The sequence below is a fragment of the Carassius gibelio genome, chromosome B6 (assembly GCF_023724105.1).
Source record: "Carassius gibelio isolate Cgi1373 ecotype wild population from Czech Republic chromosome B6, carGib1.2-hapl.c, whole genome shotgun sequence".
Lineage (NCBI taxonomy): Eukaryota > Metazoa > Chordata > Actinopteri > Cypriniformes > Cyprinidae > Carassius > Carassius gibelio.
Genome location: NC_068401.1, coordinates 3,609,372 through 3,629,363, shown reverse-complemented (window position 1 = coordinate 3,629,363; position 19,992 = coordinate 3,609,372). Strand labels below are relative to the sequence as shown.

At 37.2% G+C, this 19,992-nt stretch overlaps 1 protein-coding gene across 1 annotated transcript in view; it reads left to right on the top strand.

The window, feature by feature from the left end:
• The window catches only part of uba7 (ubiquitin-like modifier activating enzyme 7), a 42,624-nt gene that overhangs the window by 3,391 nt on the left and 19,241 nt on the right, over positions 1-19,992 (top strand). The window contains exons 9-22 of the mRNA XM_052558224.1: positions 147-308; positions 601-765; positions 866-973; positions 1,097-1,177; positions 1,934-2,089; positions 2,308-2,473; positions 2,588-2,784; positions 3,198-3,262; positions 3,793-3,988; positions 5,914-5,988; positions 6,683-6,881; positions 6,984-7,075; positions 10,154-10,246; positions 10,570-10,761. Coding sequence (XP_052414184.1) covers positions 147-308; positions 601-765; positions 866-973; positions 1,097-1,177; positions 1,934-2,089; positions 2,308-2,473; positions 2,588-2,784; positions 3,198-3,262; positions 3,793-3,988; positions 5,914-5,988; positions 6,683-6,881; positions 6,984-7,075; positions 10,154-10,246; positions 10,570-10,761 — 1,947 coding nt within the window. The remainder of the gene's footprint in view (positions 1-146; positions 309-600; positions 766-865; positions 974-1,096; positions 1,178-1,933; positions 2,090-2,307; positions 2,474-2,587; positions 2,785-3,197; positions 3,263-3,792; positions 3,989-5,913; positions 5,989-6,682; positions 6,882-6,983; positions 7,076-10,153; positions 10,247-10,569; positions 10,762-19,992) is intronic.

The following is a 19,992-nucleotide window of genomic DNA, read 5'->3' as shown; positions in this document are numbered from 1 at the left end:
GCCATGACATAGTGAGGATTCTTGACTGCATAATATGGAATAATTAATTATTTTAAAATGCTAGCATTTTTTGAAACCTGGAAGTGTGTCTATGTATGGCATTAAAGCAAGGCACGCCATTTGAGTTGATGTTTTAATTCTCGCAGAAACCTCTGAATGAGGCTCTAAATGAATTGATTAGAGACCCTGGGCTTGTGGAGATGACAGACTATGGCAAGATACAAAGACACCTGTCTCTGCATCTGGGCTTCCAGGCCTTGCATAGATTCACTCAGAAGTACAGCCGGGCACCCCATCCTAGGTCCCAGGTCAGTCCAACAAAACTTTTATGCTAAATAAGTATTTTTAAAGTAAGTCTATAAATGTATTCAAAACTGGAAAAACTGTTTACAGAATTGTCAAACAAAAACAGACAGAAAATGTATTTTTACTACTGAAAATAGGTCAGGAATTGTATTTTGAATGAGAAAGAAGCACTTAAGAGTAGAATTAGAATTTGTTGCACCATAATAAATACGTTGAATTTTCATTGTCAGATTCTTCAGCATATTTTACACCCATGTGTAGTAGTTCATCTCTGTGTTTTTCTGCTTTCTAAAGGCTGATGCTGAAGTGCTGGTTACTATCACAAAAGAGCTTTGCACAGATGCAACGTTTGGTGATCTTGATGAAGATGCTGTAAGGCAGTTATCTTTTGTTGCCAGCGGTGATCTGGCGCCTGTCAGTGCCTTCATCGGCGGTCTGGCCGCTCAGGAGGTGGTGAAGGTGAGCTTAATCATTTAACATTTAATTCTGGCAGCACTTAGTTGAGTTTGAGACCATGGTATCATTTGTTAATGACTATATTTTGTATGAAATCCTTCAGGCATGCAGTGGTAAATTCACTCCTCTCAGACAGTGGCTGTACTTTGATGCCCTGGAATGCCTTCCTCAGGAGAACGACGGAGTCCTTTCTGAAGACGCCTGTGCTCCTGTAAGCTACAAGCCAGTTCATACTCAGTGTTTAGAAAATGGGAAAGTCTTGTTTCTAATGCAAATAATCAACTGAGCACTTTACATATTTCACATGATGTGATCTTTATCTTCTGTGCTGTAGAGAGACAGTCGATATGATGGGCAGATTGCTGTGTTTGGATCTGCTTTTCAAGACAAACTGAAGAAACAGAACTATTTTCTGGTGAGTGTATCTCTTCTGTTTCACCAGCAGGTGAGGACATTACCCTGATTTGTGTTTCAGTAATCTCTGTTGGATCTTACTGTTGATCTGTTATGAAGAACAGTGAACAGACCTGTCCTGTTGAGCACTAATGATGTGTCATTGTATATTTCAAATATTTCAGATTTTTGGGAGGCAGGATTTTTTGGTTTGTTACTTTGGAATGTTGTTATTGTGTATTTCTTCATTTTAAAACAGTTTGCTCATGTAAGTTTTATTCTATTAAAGAAGACTTATTTTGATAATACACAGTTAAAATGTTTTGGGTCTTAAATTTGTTTGAACAAAATATTTGTATTTATCTAAGATACAATAAAGTGTGTATATATATATATATATATATATATTTGGTAATATATAGGTAATATATAAATTGGTAATAATCAGAAATGTTTCTTGAGCAGCAGATCAGCATATTAGAATGATTTCTGAAGGATCATGTGACACTGAAGACTGGAGTAATGATGCTGAAAATGTATTTTAAAGTGTATTACGTTATTTTAAATTGTACAAATATTTTGCTGTTTTTACTATAATTTTCATCAAATAATTGCAGCCTTGGTGAGCAGAAGAGACTTTTTTCAAAAACATCACAAACATCATCTTTCATAACAACAATAAATGTAAAATTTAAAATCCTGAACCACCTCTCAGTCTCATAGATTAATAATTTTATATTTCTTAAATTCTCATGAAAATGTCTTTGTCTACGATCAGGTCGGAGCTGGAGCAATTGGTTGTGAGCTGCTGAAGAACTTCGCTCTGATTGGTCTGGGTGCGGGAGAGGCCGGGAAGATCACGGTGACTGACATGGACTCTATTGAGCGATCAAATCTGAATCGACAGTTTCTTTTCCACTCTAAGGACATTGGGGTAAGATGAGTTGACACAAAACAACAGCACAGAACAGCTACAAGACTTTTTTCAATTTACAAAATGAAGTGATTACACAAAGATATCAGTGACTGTAGTCTAGAACAGAACCTGAAATCTGACTGGATGAGCCACGTTCACTTCATGTTGTGCCTAATTTAACCCTCAACTGTGGTAAAATGTACTGCATTTACATGTACTTGTTCTGTGTATCTCAGAGACTGAAGTCTGAGGTGGCAGCAGAGTCTGTTAAAGAAATGAACCCCTACATGAACATCACCGCTCACCAGAACCGTGTGTGTCCTGAGACGGAGGAGGTCTACACACATTCATTTTACAGCAAGCTTGATGGTGTAGCAGCGGCGCTGGATAATGTGGATGCACGTGAGTTTAACCTTTACACGGTTTTAAGATGCACCAACAGTGTTTTAGCTGACCCAAAAAGACTATGCAAACTTGTAAATATGTGTGTGACATTTTATTTCTCCTATACATTAGGTGTCTATCTTGATCAATGCTGTGTGCGAAACAAAAAGCCTATGCTGGAGGGAGGAACCCTCGGTAGTAAAGGCCACACTTTGGTGGTGGTACCACATCTGACTGAATCATACGGACCCTCCACATCTGGAGGACAGAAAGCCATTCCCATCTGCACACTCAAGAACTTCCCTCACCGTATAGAGCACACGCTTCAGGTCAGAAGGCATTTGTAAACGTCAAAAGATTACTTGATTGCAAACATATCAGTCTGGCAATTTTGCAGCCCTTCAAGAAGCCATTCCAATTGAAAATAAACCTGTGTTATTAGAAATGTTGATTAAACATTTATTTACACCAACAATAAGTATAAAGATAACTGGAAATATTTGCATCCACACCAAAAGACAATACAAGACAATACAATCCAAGTGTGTACTGCAGTATTGTTGTCTCCGACTTTAAATGCAATATAATAGTAATTAAACACCATTATTATTTGAGACAGACATAAAAAACAGTGACAGCACAGTGACAGTGACAATTTTAATGCAGCGGTTGTATTTCTACCATACTTGAAGCTATGACTGTACTGTATGTGATTCACAAATCAATTGTTTGTCATTTTCAGTGGGCCAGAGACCAGTTTGAGGGACTTTTCAAACAAACGGCAGAGAATGTTAACAACTTTCTCAGGTATAGATGAATACAATTTAACTAGTTAATAGTCTAGGAGAGAGGGAATATAGGGTGAAGGGGCTCTGCTGTTTGTTAGAAGCAGATGCAGATATCCAGATTCTGTTTCAATATTATACTCCTTCAAGTATACAGGCTCAGCTATTCATAATTAGTTCAACCCCTGGCTTCCTCCTGGTCTTCCTGCAGCAAGTGTCAGATCTCTTTTCCATCTGAAGTGAAGGATGTTTATAGAGAGGCGAGTGTGCAGGAAGTTGAGGTGCTGTGTGCTGTAGGCAGATACTGTGAAGGCAAGGCAGCAGCATAACTACCTCAATCTCAACTACTTCCTCTTGGCTGTTGGCAAATTGCAGCCTGTGAGTGAAGGCAAGGAAGCACCCCACCCAACTGGAAGTGTTTTTAATTGTTTAAGTTTTGGTTAATGATCATTTTGGTGCCATATCAAATTTAACCTTAACAATTGATGTAAATAATTTGAATAATACTCCTGTACTGATATATTGCTCGACCTTTTTTCTCCATCTGTGCAGTGACACAACATTTGTTGATGGCACAGTTGCACGTGGGGATGTGGAGGCTGTGGAAATACTGGAGGGTGTCTATAGGAGTCTGGGCGAGGAATGGCCTCAGAACTGGGCTGATTGTGTCAGCTGGGCTCGCAGACAGTGGGAAACGCTCTACAACAACCACATTAAACAACTGCTACACTGCTTTCCCCGTGACCAGGTAACACAGAGACCAGTGTATACACCAGTCACAGTATGAAGTCTAGGGGGGATGTCACTAATAAGGTCAATTTCATGAAACCTATTTTAAGAACCATTGTAGTTTTACCATTATGACAGTTTTTTACAATATCGGAGTTAGTTTATTCTCTAAAATTATTATTACCAGAAAGTCTTAAGGGAAAACATATATGTATGTATACGTTAGATTTGTATTTTTTTAATTATAGATTTTTATGACAAAAAGGTGCAAAACATTCCTATCATTCCTAATGGTCTTTAAGCCAATTTTTATTTCATTTTTTATTATTATTTTATAGATTTTTATTTTATTTTATTTTATTTTATTCCAATGTTTGAAATTAGACCCATATATGTTTTGACAGTTTTCATGAGATTCACCTAAAATCTTTACAGTAAAATGCTAAATGATTAATTAATTGCCTACTAGTATTTTAATAATTTGTCTACAAAGGCATTGTTTTTGGGGTTGATTGAGTTAGTTTCACTTTGCACCAGCAGGTGGCACTGTTGTCTATTACAACAGTGGGCCCTGAACAACAGTGAGAGGTCAGTACAGGTTTATATGGCATGATAAAGTTTAAATTAAATTATTTACATTAACAAACGTCTTCATCCTGAGATTGGCAGCATGTTCCAATATTTTCTTTCTAAATATGAGATTCTAATTTAGTCTTACTGACAGAGTAAAAGTACAATTGATCTTTTTTTACTGGGAGTCTGTGCGTCTACGATTATGCAAAGTATGGATGTGGAGAAATGTCTAATCCATAGCATCCGTGCCTGCACACTGAGATAAACATGCATCCAGAGGAGGGGTGATAGGACAAGAAGAGAGTTTTGAAACTCTGATGTCCTTTATCTTGCATGTCCAGATAAAACCATTGCAAAACCAGAAGTTGCAGATTTGAAATGGGAATGTAGACCACAGTTCAGTTTGAGGGTTTGTGCACGATCCATTTTGCATGGATGTACTAAAAAAAAAAAATCATGCAGTTCCCCTGAGGTTTGGTTGAGGTTGACATAACAGTTTCTCATTATTACTTGGATGCCTTTCCTGGAGTGCAGAAAGATGGCAGTAAAGATGAATACACACACAATTCTTTCTGTTAAACCAGTGGAATAACCTTTGTGTTACTGATCTTTTGGTCTGTTTTCGCTTTTTTGAACAGCCCCTTCTGTTTTTTGTTAAAAGACTAATTATATTGAACCCCCCACACAAACACACACACACACACACACATGATAAACTCATTCTGTCTGTCTGAGCAAAAGGTTTGGAGACATGGGCTTTATGGTGACCAATCACGTCCACTTCACATCAGCATGTGACAAGTGAAAACAGGGCATCCATTTGGCCCACAACACATGTAGACGTCTCTCAGTCTTGCTTACTGGATCCAAATATATAGCGTCTTTGACAAAATATTTATATTTTAAAATAAACAACAATTATAACGATAGACAAAAATAGTTTTCATTTTAAACATAGACAACCCTATAATAATAATGAAAAGTAAATTAAATAATATATTTATTAAATAATATATATATTTTTTTTTTTTTACAAAACAATAATATAAAAAGTATATATATATTTAAAATGGAATTGAGACTCTGTACACATGCAATAAATATAACAGGAAAACTATATAGAATCTTTAACAATTAATTTGTATATTAAAACATTTTAAAAAGAACAAACATCTAATAATAAGTAACATCTAAAATATATATATTGAAAAAGTATTCATCGTAAAAACAGTAACTGATCCTACATACACATGTAATATGTATAATTTACATATAAAATAAACAGAAATAAATATTATATTACAAACATTAAAAGTAAAGAATATGTTTAACCCCTTTTTCTCCTCTCCTTTTCACTCTGGTCCTCTCTAGGTAACAAGCTCTGGACTTCCGTTCTGGATGGGCGCAAAGAGATGTCCACATCCTTTGACCTTTGACACCAACAACGTAAGTTTTACTCAGTAAATCCCCCCCACACAGCCCTTGTGATCTCCAGTCATCCCCTGCAGACAGTATTGTCTAAGTTTAGATGACTCACATGTTCTCTCCTGTTGTGAGTAAGATAGTATCTGATATCAGTGATCACCTGTGATAAACAAAGCAAGGTGAAAACATCTTAAACCCCCGACTTCTCCCACAGACACACTCACACTGGGAAACACACAGTGCCACATTAGCAAACAAGTCACGCTTTTCAAAGCAACCCTTTTAGACTAGAAAGTAAAATCAAGAAAACACCTAAATATTTTAATCAGACGTCTCTTGATATGCAAATGATTCCATTCTATAACCATTATTCTGTTTTATGGCCCATTGTTTCCATTGTCTTGATTCTCTACACATGTTATCAGCATTTGGTAAGATTTGTGTTCTCCTAAAGGAATTCCTTTTAACTCCGAGTCTGTTTGAATTCTGTGGTTTCAAATGTTAGCTCATTTTGGGAAGTGTTGTTTTTTGAATGCGTTACACACTTTCCTTTCATCATTTCCTGTTAACCACTAAAGTTCTGTTTCTCTGCATGTGTGTTTGTTTTCCACATTTCAGCTCAAAATCAAACACAAACTCACAGTTTTGCCTTTGTTCTGCCAGCTACAATAGAAGTATTATGATTTGAAATTATTACTGTTTTCTTGTTTTATAGACCACCCATATGGACTTCATTGTGGCAGCGGCCAATTTATACGGGCAGATCTATGGGATTACAGGCTCAACAAATCGTAGCGAAATTCAGACCATTCTGCAAAGAGTAAAAGTGCCTGAGTTCACCCCTAAATCTAGTGTAAAGATAGCAGTGACCGACCAGGAGATGAAAGAGGAAAACGAGGAGAGAAAAGAAGAAGGTGAAATTTTATGCTTAATATAAATATACATAATAAATTTAAGTCTGGAAAGAATGTTAAACATCAAATATCTCTGCTAATATCCCTCACTGCATCTCTTAGACAAAGTCAAGCTGGAGATGTTAAAGGAGAAGCTGTCCAAACTCCATCTGAAGGACCAAAGCTTTCGGATGCATCCACAGGAGTTTGAGAAGGTACCATGTCTTTGTCAAGCCAATTTTTTTTTTACAGTGTTTTTGCTATACATATTTTTTTGTGATGCCTTGATGAAACTATTTAGTTATTTGTATTAAAGAAATAGTTGATCAAAAAAATTACCCAAAATGTACTCGCCCCCAGGTTATCCAAGATACAGTATAGATGAGTTTGTTTCATTATCAGAACAGATTTGTTGCATTTTATCACTTACCAATGGATCCTCTGCAGTGAATGGATGCCGTCAGTCCAAACAACTGATAAACGCATCACAATACTCCACGGGTAATCCACACCACTCCAGTCCATCAATTAACATCTTGTGAAGTAAAAATCAATACATTATCCATAATAGTGATTCCTCCAATGCAAAAGTCCATCTCCTGTTGTTCTCTGACATCAAAATCCACAATTGTATTTGTTTAGAACTGATTTGCATTGTTTTTTGCGTGAAAACTCTTTAGGACTTTAGGATTGATTTGTTCATATTTCCCTCCTGATACAAATGCGACAACATTTTTACTGGAGGAAGAAATATATTATGGATAGAAGTTGGAAACATCTTGCTGCATTTGTTTTTTGCAAACATGCAGCTTTTTGCTTCACAAGATGTTAATTGATGGATTGCTGTGTGTTGTGAGCACATGTGATGTTTTATCATCTGTTTGAACTCTCATTCTGATGACATTCATTCACTACAGAGGAAAATAAATGTGTTTTTGATATTTTGCCAAACATTAAATTGCATTTTTTAGGAAAGAAGCACCCGGCAAAACCTCTTTTTTGACTTTACACTTACTAAAGAAAACAATATAGGTTTGGAAGGACTTGAGGATGAAATGGGTATGATTTTCATTTTTGTGTCGATCATTCCTTTAGCAGCTGTAAACATAAAATTGGTCTGAAAAGTTAGTGTTAACTTTGGCATCCCCAGTAAATACACACATTTGGTATGTGCAATGAGCCTTTCAGACATGTTGGCGTCCACTCTCAGGTAGGAGGTCTCATTCAACCACAAAATTGGCCCTAAAACAGCCAACCTGACTGGAGTTTTCCTCGACCCTTAACCAGCTCCATCCATTACAGACCAGAGAAAACAGTCATCCTTTTTCTGTTGAGACAGATGTTCTTCACAGAACCTCACTGCTGTGAAATGCTTCACAGAAAGAAAGCATCCAATGCACAGACAAGTCTTATGGAAAACTTTGGATGCATGCTGGTTTAGTCAGTGATTGCTTTGTCGTTTGTCGTGACTGCGTGACACATGGGCTTCCACACACACACATGGAGACTGAATGGGCAGCAGTCTCTGAACAACATCTCAGTTGTGTTTTCTGTTAGGAAGAGGATTAGTCTCAGGCTGTGTGTTTCTCTGCATGTTTGTCTTTTATTTTTACAATCTCTTTAGTCTTTAAGTCTGACCTGGACTATCATTTCAATCATTTCTTTGTCTTTAGTCTTGTTTTCCCTGAAGATGAAAGCATTCTGGTATCTTTCTAGGAAGGTTCATATGGCAACAGTTAGGCAAATGTTTCTGTATATAAATATACTGCAGGGTCCACAAGTTAGGAACCACATGGAAAATCTGGGATTTTCTTTTATTTAAACCTCAAAATAAACAATGATTTAAGATTCTGATCATTTGAAAACAGAATAATAAAAAAGAACCATAAAAAAGTATAGTTAGTTATGATGAAGAATGCTTGTAGGAACATCTCAAATGATACTGGAGAACACAATTAAGTGCATCCATCATAAAGAAAAGAGAAACAGTTCAGACATAAATATGATATGTTAGTATCATAATATGGTCACATCACACAAGTAACACAAGTGACAATATAAAATGATAATATCATTTTTAATGCAAGAATTCTATTAAACTAGAAAAATTTATATTTTTGCAGTGGTCTGAGACTTTTGGGCCCCACTATTTGTATCATATATCCGTATGCATGTGCAAGTGTGTGTTTAAGCGATGACGCATTCTTTGCCAGATCAAATGTTTTGTGTTTCCAGTGGAATGTGTGTTTGGGGGATTCTGGTGGCATCAGGTTGCCAAATTATATACTACGCTCAAACACCCCCGCAGTTGCCCCCAACACACCCAGTACTTGACAGTGTTTGTAGTGCTGCTGTGCCTGGGGCATAAGAAGAGCGCCAAAACCTCAAAACCAGGGTATCCCAGCACCCCTTCAAGATCTCATATCACACCAAACTTCTTAAGTTGCAATTATGCTTAATGGCCTATATCGTATTTAATGGTCATATCTCTGAAAATATCACTAAGTTTATAATGATATGATTTGCAAACTAGTTGAATCTGGAGCAGTTGCAGTTTGTTGTGACATCATGTGCAGTATCACTGGAAAATTACGTTCAAATAAAATAGGAAGCTGTCAAAGTTTAAATATGATGCGCTTTGACATCTTTGTCTAGTACCTGTTGTACCAAAATACGCAAACATACATGTGACTACATTTTGTTCCTGTTTTTAAATTCTTGTTTTTGTTTTTTTTGTACAAGACTAAATATATCGATCAGCATTGAACCTTAGACACAACAGTTTTTTTTTTCAGTTGTATTTGCCCTGTGGTAATGAACAAACAGATGGTTGTTAGGTGAAGATCTGCTGATGGACAATCAAAAGGTGTTTTCCATAGCTGAAAAGAAGTAAAGGACGACAATAAAAGATGCTGCCTGTTTCCGACTGTTCTATTAATGCACAAAAATATATTTTAAATCTGTATCTGTGTCTTGTTTTCCACTAAACATATCTAAACATCCTAAAATACTACTAAATATTAAATTAATGTATAATAAATCTTAAGTGCAATGTACTTACAATTTACATGACGCAAAATGGCAGATGATGTAATCACAGAATTATGCATAGAAAAATGCATAAGTGTATAATAAAAAGTACAGTGGCCAGTAATGTGAGTCTGATACATGTATTCATAAACAACCAGGATTGAATGGAAGACTGTTCTGTGCAAACCCCTCCTTATTTGTCAGTGCTTGTAATAATGCAGTTGTTTTTACCAAATGCTCTTTTTTTTATTGTTGTGTTCCAGGATGATGACAGTAATTTCCACATGGACTACATAGTCGCAACATCCAACCTGAGGGCAGAGAACTATGATATACCAACCGCCGACCGCCACAAAGTGAATGACTATTGTCTTTTTTAAACAACTCTGTTGTGCTTTTGTTTGTGAGATAAGTTCTAAAGTGATCAACATTCCCCGCCGGGGGTTTGTGTCCTCAGTTCCTGTACATATACAGTACACCCTGAGGAAAGACCTTTTGATTATACAGTACTAGACCATAGAGTTCCATTCCAGATGCAATTTTTTGCTTGTACTACTTTCCAGTAATGGTTTGCATGACCAGTTTGCACCCAAGAGCATGCATTTGTAATTCACAAACAGTGTACAGCGTGTACTGATGTGCACATTTATGTAAATAATATCCCTTTTGTCATCTGCAGAGCAAGTTAATTGCTGGCCGCATCATTCCAGCAATCGCCACAACAACAGCTGCGATCGCCGGGCTGATGTGTTTGGAGCTCTATAAGCTTGTCCAGGGTCACCAGAAACTCACATCCTACCGTAACGCATATATAAACCTGGCCACCCAATACTTTGTCCTTTCACAGCCTTGTGTGCCCCCGACATTCACAGTAAGTGATACAGCTACTCACTTATCACGATCTAAAATGCTGTTGTCTGAATGAGTGTGTAGGCCTTTTTCTGTCTAATTGATTAGCTTTTGTTCTATGTGAATTAAGCATAAGGAGCTCTACAGCATATCATAATGGTTGTATGTATTTATTGACTGTAGTTCTGCATTGGCCTTTTTCTAACATAATGTATTATTAAAGTACTCATCTGCGGCGCCAATACAGTAATTTTAGCATGATTAAAGAGGACTGTTAGTCAGTGTGGATTGGCCAATATCTATTAACTATAGTAAAATTACAGTAATGCATGCTTTTAAGTAGCTAAATTGCATTTATAAAACAGCATACTTATGTTTATTTGTTTATTATTTTGGCTATATCTATTTATTTTAGCAACAACAACAAAAGTAAGGATACAAATATTTATATAGCCAATAAAAAAATACTAATTGATTGTTAATATTTCTTAAATTATATAATATAAAAACTATACAATAAAACTATGTATTTAATATTAAGATCTCAATTAATTTGATTATATTATCAGATTTATCTGTTTTATTATAACATCTTTTCATATGTACTCTGAAAATTTAGTGTTAAAATGCAAGAAATGTATAGTCAATTTCTCAATTAATTACAGTTCATTTGCACTGAATTAAACAAAATTAAGTCGAAAAGTAGAAAGATGTTCTTGTGAAATCTTCTCGAGTAATCTTTGTTTCATTTACAACTTCATAAAAAATATTGGTCTATATTTAAACCATTTGTTTTATACACTTATGGAAGACTGATATGTTTTTTATTAGAGTAAAATCATTTGTACGCATTTTTATCATTATTGCTCTTGTGAAGTGAAGGAAAGGTGATTTTAACCGTGGTTGAGTGCCAGGGGTGATGAGTAGGGAGTGATGGCTGGGGTGAAAGGCTACAGCATCAGTCTTCTGTCTGGGTCTGGATCACTATGGGATTTGGTGAAATGATGTTCAACCTCAGGGGCTTAAACCACTTAGTAACTGTACACTCACCCCCGCAGACCTTCACCTGCCAACATGGTGAATTTGCTCAGTTTAGGGGACTTCCACTCTCAAAGGAAATGCGTTCAGATTTATACAACTGAGTATTCAGACAGACACGTTTGTGTGTGTTTGTGTGTGTTTGTGTGTGTATAAAGAAGCAAACCCTCAAAAGAAGTGCATGCAAAATCTGTAGTTTAAATTTAAGCTGGTGTTGTTTGGGTTTATAGCAATACAACTGAATGGTCCAAGATTTTGTGCAGATAGACCTAACAGATGATGTAATGCTAACCCCAGACATGGCCGTCCACACATGGGGGGTTGTTTCTACAAACATGTGCAGGGTCAGAGTTGAGGGTAATTCTCACCCAAGGGGACAGACGTTGAGCTGGGCTTTGAAACACACAAGCTCATGTTACTTGTGTGATATGACCATTTTCTGGAGTGTCCAGACTGCTCCTTTCTCAAAACACTCAACACATACACACACACACACACACACACACACACACACACACAGTTTGGGTTACAAGAACATTAATTGTCCCCAAGAAATATTTAGACACCAAAGCCACGCAAATGTAATGATGTAATAAAATTGTATACCTGGACAAGTTTTTTCTAACGTCATTATGTCTTCTCAATGGCTTTTTGATCATTTTGCTGATTTTTAGTGGATGTGTGAAGTCCGTTGTCCTCAAGTTCACACAGGTGTCCTCGCAGATGAACCACAGGTGTGGTTCAAAACACATAAATTCTCAGCATGTTCCACTAGCTTCAACAAAGTGTCACAATATTTTTGTATGCATTTTGACCAGTATATCAATTGATTTATCATTGAAATACTATCAAATATATTAATGTGATGCACTGCTGTCCAAACAAGTTTTTGAAAGAAGTCTCCTATACTCACCAAGGATGCATTCTTTGTATTAAAAGCACAGAAAAGACAGTAATATTGTCAAATGTTTGAGCAGTTTTAAATAACTGTTTTCTGTTTGACTAAAGAGCTGTCAAAAACAGTTGTGCTGCTTCGAATCTTTGTAGAAACCATTATATAGAAAGTTCAAATGAAAAAAACAGACTTGGACTGTCTTTACTGGCATATTTGAGCATTCTTGCTGAAGGAAAGTATTATTTTCTCTCAAACCTCACCCCAGTCTTTTGAACGGTATCCATATTTTGCTTAGACTGTGCTGTCTTTCTTAATGTTTAAGTTTGGCTTAAGTGTTTTAAAACATTTCGGGATTACTGTGTAGAAAGGTTTTGTTTCTAGATGTTTAAACTTTCAGCCCCCCCCCCCCCCCCCCCCTTTATCTCTCATTTTACTTTTCCCATTCCTTTTGTTTTGTTTGCATACCTTTTTCATATGACTGGCTCAGTGTTCACTAGTTTTTTCCAAATGCAGGATGTGCGGAAAAGTTTCCACACATGGGACCAGTTAAGGTTGAGCTTGATCACGCTTTATTTTGTGATACTGTTTGAATACAGTCACATGGTGGAAAACAAATAATTGAGTCAATTAGTTAACCCTTATATACTGTTCCGGGTCAATTTGACACTCAGTATGATTTTTGAGCTTTCGGAAATATCAGTTAACTTAGTTTTCTTTTCTTTTTTTCTTGAAGTTTTGTGACTTTTTTTTCTAATTTCACTAGTTCACGCTTACATATAATTAGCTGAGGTATGGTATGCGTATTTGGCGTGCTGTCCGGGGAAGGGCTCCGAGCTCGGGAATTGCCCGAAGCTAGAGTACCCCCCCTTCCCCGTATATTGTAAAGTGAACTTGAAGTGAGGAGATGGGGTGGAGGAGGGATGCTGATAAACCGTCAATGGATAGAGGTAAGTCAGCGATATTTATACTGTGGGATTGATTACTTGATTGTGGTCCACCTGTGATGATTAGGCTAAGTATCTGACGCGCTCCTCCCGAATCTTCATTGATAATTACATTTCACTAGTTCACGCTTACATATAATTAGCTGAGGTATGGTATGCGTATTTGGCGTGCTGTCCGGGGAAGGGCTCCGAGCTCGGGAATTGCCCGAAGCTAGAGTACCCCCCAAAAAGGCAAATGTACAGGAGGACAGCCGCCAGTTTAAAGAATGCCCCCCAAAAAGCAGAGTACTGGCGGGGGCTGATTGGTTTTTGAGAAGTTATCTCGTTGGCAGGCTGGAAGGGCCTACGTACTCCGGAGGGAGCGACTTGGGCGTTGAGAGAGTAGGCCCTACCGGCTGCAGCTAGTGAACTACGTGGTTGTTGGCGCCCGGTCGGTAGGGCTCGGGCCGATGCTCAACTGGAGTTTTTTGGCGTTGGATCGGTGAGCCCTGCCGGCCGATGAGGAGGAGCGGCGTGGTTGTGGTGCCCGACCGGGAGGACCCGAGTTGCCTCGACCGGAATAGGTCACGGTGTCGGCGTACGGGCCCTACTGGCTACGAAAATTGGGTCTGTGATAAGGTGACTGACGAGGCGAACCAGCATGCTGATAAACCGTCAATGGATAGAGGTAAGTCAGCGATATTTATACTGTGGGATTGATTACTTGATTGTGGTCCACCTGTGATGATTAGGCTAAGTATCTGACGCGCTCCTCCCGAATCTTCATTGATAATTACATTTAGGGTTTCAACATGCTGACGTGTTTTGACATGAGAAAAAAATGGTCACGTTCGTGCTGTTCCTGGGTCATTTGACCCGCCTCTTTTAACTAAGCTAAGGCAACTCTACAGATCCAAAATAATAACATTTATTGGTTAGATTTTTTGTTATTTTAGTTTCTTTACTATACTATGAAGCTATAAGGTGCGTTGCCCCACTTATTTCAATGCAGAAAAAAAGTTGAAATGCTATTTAACCCATGTTTTATTATTCAAATTTTGTGACTTGTTCTCATTTATGGTAATGAACATGCATACACAGTTTGTTTCAACAAGCTGATGTGAATTTTTTTTACATTTGTGATGATCATGGGTCAATTTGACCAGGATAGGCAGCCATTCAAAAGCAACTGTACAGACACAAAATAACAACAAACGACTTATATATATAAAACTGTTTAGCCTTTTAACTGTAAGTCCCACCTTTTGAGCATAGACATAAAAATGACTCTTCCAGCTGAAATTGTTACAAATCTTTAAACATTTGGAGCGCTTAAATTAGGTATCTTTTTTCAAATGAAAAATCACAGATTATTATAGCAGTTTTTGTTTGAAGAATTTTTTTTTTTATGAAAGTAAATTTTTGAACCAAATGATAAAAGTTAAATTTCTGAAAATGTAAAATATAAATCTTTATTTTAGATATTCTTACAAAACGTTTACCTCCAAATCTTCAAGAATATCAAAGCCAATCATCTGAACAAGTTTTGTGCCAATTTTTAGGTTGATATCTCAAGTAATTAACTTTTAAGTAAGATTTTGTGGGTGCAGTACCAAACCTTTTCCACTAGTTGATATACAGGGACTCTTGATTTCCATTTATTGTTTAAATGTTCTGAACCATATATTTCCATCATTTTCAAAGTATGGAGTAGACATTCTTTAGAAATAGTTTGGGCAGCAACTAGATTTGTTCAATTTGAATTCAATCTCTAAAATACATAAAAACATAAGTATAGAAAAAAGTGTGTTTGCCACCATATCACAAATAGGGAATCTATCGCTATTTATTCAGTCATTTGAAAAACAGTGACCAAGTAGGAAAACCAGAGTCTAAATCTTTGAAATTATATATAGTTTATCAAGATTACTTTAGGGTTAGACCAAGATATTATCATTAAACAATGTGTAATCACAAACACCCCACTGGTGTGGGGGATGGACGGTCCAAAATAGAAGTAAAAACATTTGTGTAAATCATAGATTCAGATATTCATTCTTTGTAATGAGTAAAAAGTATTGATTTTAAAAGTTAATTGGTTGTACTTTTTTTTTTCATATCATAATTTTTGCGGAATTACATTAAATCCAATACGGGTCCATTTGGCCCGGATAATACAGGAAGTCACCTGTTTTTTGAAGAGTACGTGAGTGTTAATCTTTCCTTTTTTTTTTAAACCTTTGTTTAGACTGTGGTGGTGATACGATAGTCACCATATGGAGCTTTGTCTGCTGTCAGTGTATTAAATTGAGCTGTGGAAATATCTATTAGTCTCCTTTCCAACCACTCAGCATCCAATTGGAACATTTACATTTATTCATTTAGCAGACGCTTTTATCCAAAGCGACTTACAGAGAAAAGAGACACAGTTTTGACTGGTTGGTAATGCATAACAGTCAGTTGGTTGCTAAAATTATCTTTGGTCACACAAGAATAAAACAAAGCAGAATTATGGAAATTTGGCAGGTCACAGACTGAGGTTTCTTCTATAAATAAATAAGATACACTTGTTAAACTGTCATCAGAAATCTAGTCTGAGGAAAGACGGATATGCTTGTCGCTTCCTGTTTTCTACCAAGGACATCCTTTTTAAAAACTATCCACTATTTTTACGCTCTCAAGACGAGTTTTAGTGAACCTGTTTATCAGTCCTTGTGTCATGAGTATGACCTTGTTTAATGTGTTAGAGACCTTGTTTTGGGACTATATTAACTTTTATAAAAAAATATATTTACATTTAAATTGCTGTATCCATTTAATAACATAAAGAAGCCCATATTTATTTTGGATAACCATCCATTTAGGGCACTGACTATGATCTAGCATCAGTTTTTACCATGGTGTTTTTGTTTCCCAGCATGCAGCATTCTACTATACGTGCAGTGTTACAGTGGGAAAATGTGCCTTTATCTGAAGTGAGACCCTAGTGCTCTGTCTGCTGGGATTATTGCTGTGGCAGCTTCAGGTCCTTATTAGCAGCCTCTCAAGGCCTTTTATGAGAGTCTGTCAGTTGTAACCCTGCAGAAAAGACCAGCATGTGTTTTCTTTTAGATGCTGGTCATCATCATAGGACGCTGGTGTGCTTGAGTCTCCATTAATCTCTTGTGTGAGTCTGGCTCCTCTGAAGATCTTTCCCTCCACTACCTGAGCACTTTTTGTCCGTGTCACAGTCACTTTTTGCTTGCTTACTGGAACTTCAAGGCAAAAAAATTTGTAGGTTTTGTATGAATGTCTCTTCAGATCTGTTTAAACATGATGTTTTGTATCATCATTTGATGGTGTCTTTGATTGCATGCATATGCATGACTGTTTACGATATATATGACCACCTCAAAAGGTGGATTGATCACATGGTTAAACAGGGACTGGATGTCTGAAAAGTTGTCAGTCATTACAGGGTTAATCTGTACTTATAATTTAAAGGAAATAGAGCTTCATGTTTAAACGTGCTTCTGTTAATAAAACTATTTCTGGCTGCTTGGCTTTTCACCTGTAGGCGTTAATGTCAGGGTCCTCAGCGGTGAAGCAAACATCTGGCAGTGCTAGTAACGCTTTCAATAATTATAATTCAAGCCTTTCTCTCTCTTTATAGCCACAGTTGATACATTTTTGTCTGGTTAAGTCATCTTATGAGGTTCATGACTTATAGGGATTCAGTTCCTTATCACTACATTTCAAAAGTTTGGGATCCCAAAGATTTTTTTTTATGTTTAAGAAGAAGAAGAAACAAACAGTTTAACAAATTACAATTAAAATAACTAATTTATATTTGAGTGTATTTTAAAATAGAATGTATTCCTGTGATGCAAAACTGAATTTTCAGCATCATTACTCCAGTCTTCACTGTCAGATGGTGCTTCAGAAATCATTCTAATTTGCTGATTTGCTCATCAAGAAATATTTAATACTGGGACTTCCGGGTTGGACATCGTCAAGATGGCAGCATAGAGCTGGTGCTCCCGAATAAAATAGTCTAGAAAGCTCCCTATACTCTTTAAATCACGATTTAAGTAATATATAACGTAAGAATACAAAGGGAGTAAGATGGAAACTAGGTGTAAAACGAAGAAAGTATCAAAATCTACAGAGATATACGACGACAACCCCGCGCCCTCACCTCCCAGCACACAGATAAGCAGCCACGAGGAAGACCCAGTGATACCCGCCGCAGAGACCGTCGACCTGAGCCTCATTCTTAGGGAGTTAAGAGATTTTCGTCGAGATAATAAAACCCAGCTTGAGGACATTAAAGCAGAAATTTCGAATACCAATGCTAGACTAGAAGAGGCGGAAGGCCGAATTGTGACGGCTGAAGAAAGGATTCAAAATGCGGAAGAGGTACTCACTGCCATGCTGAAGATGCACAGCAAAATGGAAGAGAAACTCGTGGACATAGAGGGTCGTTCAAGACGTAATAACGTTAGAATATATGGCGTGCCGGAAGGTGCCGAAAAGGATTCTCCGACAATGACTGTGTTTCTGGAAAAACTCCTGAGAGAAAACTTAAATTTACCAGAGGACGCACCGTTTCAGATTGAACGAGCCCACAGATCGCTCGGAAAGCAGCCGCCAGCAGACGCACAACCGCGATCAATTGTGGTTAAATTCCTAAGTTTTACAATGAAAGAACAGATCGTTCGTCAGGCATGGCAAATGAGAGGATTTTCCTGGCAGGGAAAGCAGATTAACCTTGACAACGATTACGCTCCTCAAGTACTCCAGATGCGTAGAGAGTACGCAGAGATACGCAAAGTTCTGAAGGACAGTGGAGTAAAATTTAGAACTCTGTTTCCCGCTCGTTTGATGGTGATGTATGAGGATGGAACGAAAACATATAACACAGTGGAGGAAGCAACGCAAGATATGGCAAAGCGAGGACTTCCAGTGCAGCCTATCAGTCAACCGGGCACCCTGATGGAACAGATCCAACGGATGACCTGGCAGAGAGGCGGCCGAAGCAAGGGTATCCGCGATCTTCAACAGAGGAGAGGCCCAACATTCAGGGAGAAGTTGCAGACTTTCCGAAGAAAAGACGCGAGTTCCTAATCTCGATAATCTCTGCCCGGTCAGGATTCCCGGCTTTTTTATAGCTTATCAAGAGGAAAGAGAGATGGGGAGCCGGCATTTTGAGAATTTTATTTATTTTTTTACTTTTTTACAACCTAGTCAATTTAGCGCAGTTTTGAATATTCGGGACATGCAGTATTAGCTCAAATGACTTTAATCGAATCTGCTATCTACAAGGGCCCCTTCTACAAGTCTATGAAGAGGGGCTTTCCCTTGCAGCCTACTAGTGATGGCTCGTCAGAAGTCGAGGTAACGACTTCAATTATGGAAGTTCACTTTGTTTCTTATCTATGGTTAATTAAGAATTTAGTTTTTGGTTTTGTTAATTTGTTTCAGTTTACGTTAGTTCTATCAAAGGGGATGCTGTATGTTAAGATACACTTTGCCACTACTATTCCATGAAAATTGTTTCTTTTAATGTCAACGGCGTACTCAATCCTGTTAAGAGAGGAAAGATTTTCTCCAAACTAAAGAAGGCAAGAGCGGAGGTAGTGTTTTTACAGGAAACTCATTTAAATGATGTTGAACATCTTAAGTTAATCAAAATGGGCTTTAAAGAGGTATATTTTGCATCCTATAAATCAGTACGAAAAAGAGGAGTGGCCATACTCATATCTAAAAAACTGAACTATGAACATATTTCAGAAATGAGAGATAAGGAAGGAAGATTTGTACTGATAACAGGTAAAATAGAGGGAAGGTTAGTAAGTTTTTTGAATGTCTATGCCCCTCCAAGTTCAGAGTGGAATTTCTATCGTGAAGTGTTTGATTTAATAGTTACTAAAGTCCAAGGAATTTTAATATGTGGAGGTGACTTTAACTTTCGCCTAAACCCGGGTCTGGATTGCTCTAGAAATACTATGGAATTAAAACCACTGATTAAAAAGGTGAATGGCATGTTAAAAGAGATAGGTATAGTAGATGTGTGGAGGGAACTGAATCCAAAAACTCGTGACTATTCTCACTATTCTCATCCTCATATGACATATTCTAGAATAGATTACTTCTTTACTTTTAAAAAGGATCTTCATTTGGTCCACCACTGCGAATTAGGTACCATAGATATTTCTGATCATAGTCCCATTTACATGTCGATGTGTTTAGAAAGGAAACCTAGATCCACAGTTTGGAGAATGAATTCTGATATTTTAAACAACTCCCAAACCAAATTAAATTTAGAAAACGAGATTAGATCATATTTGGAAATAAACGATAATGGGGAGGTGTCACCATCAATGCTTTGGGATGCACTAAAGGCGGTAATAAGGGG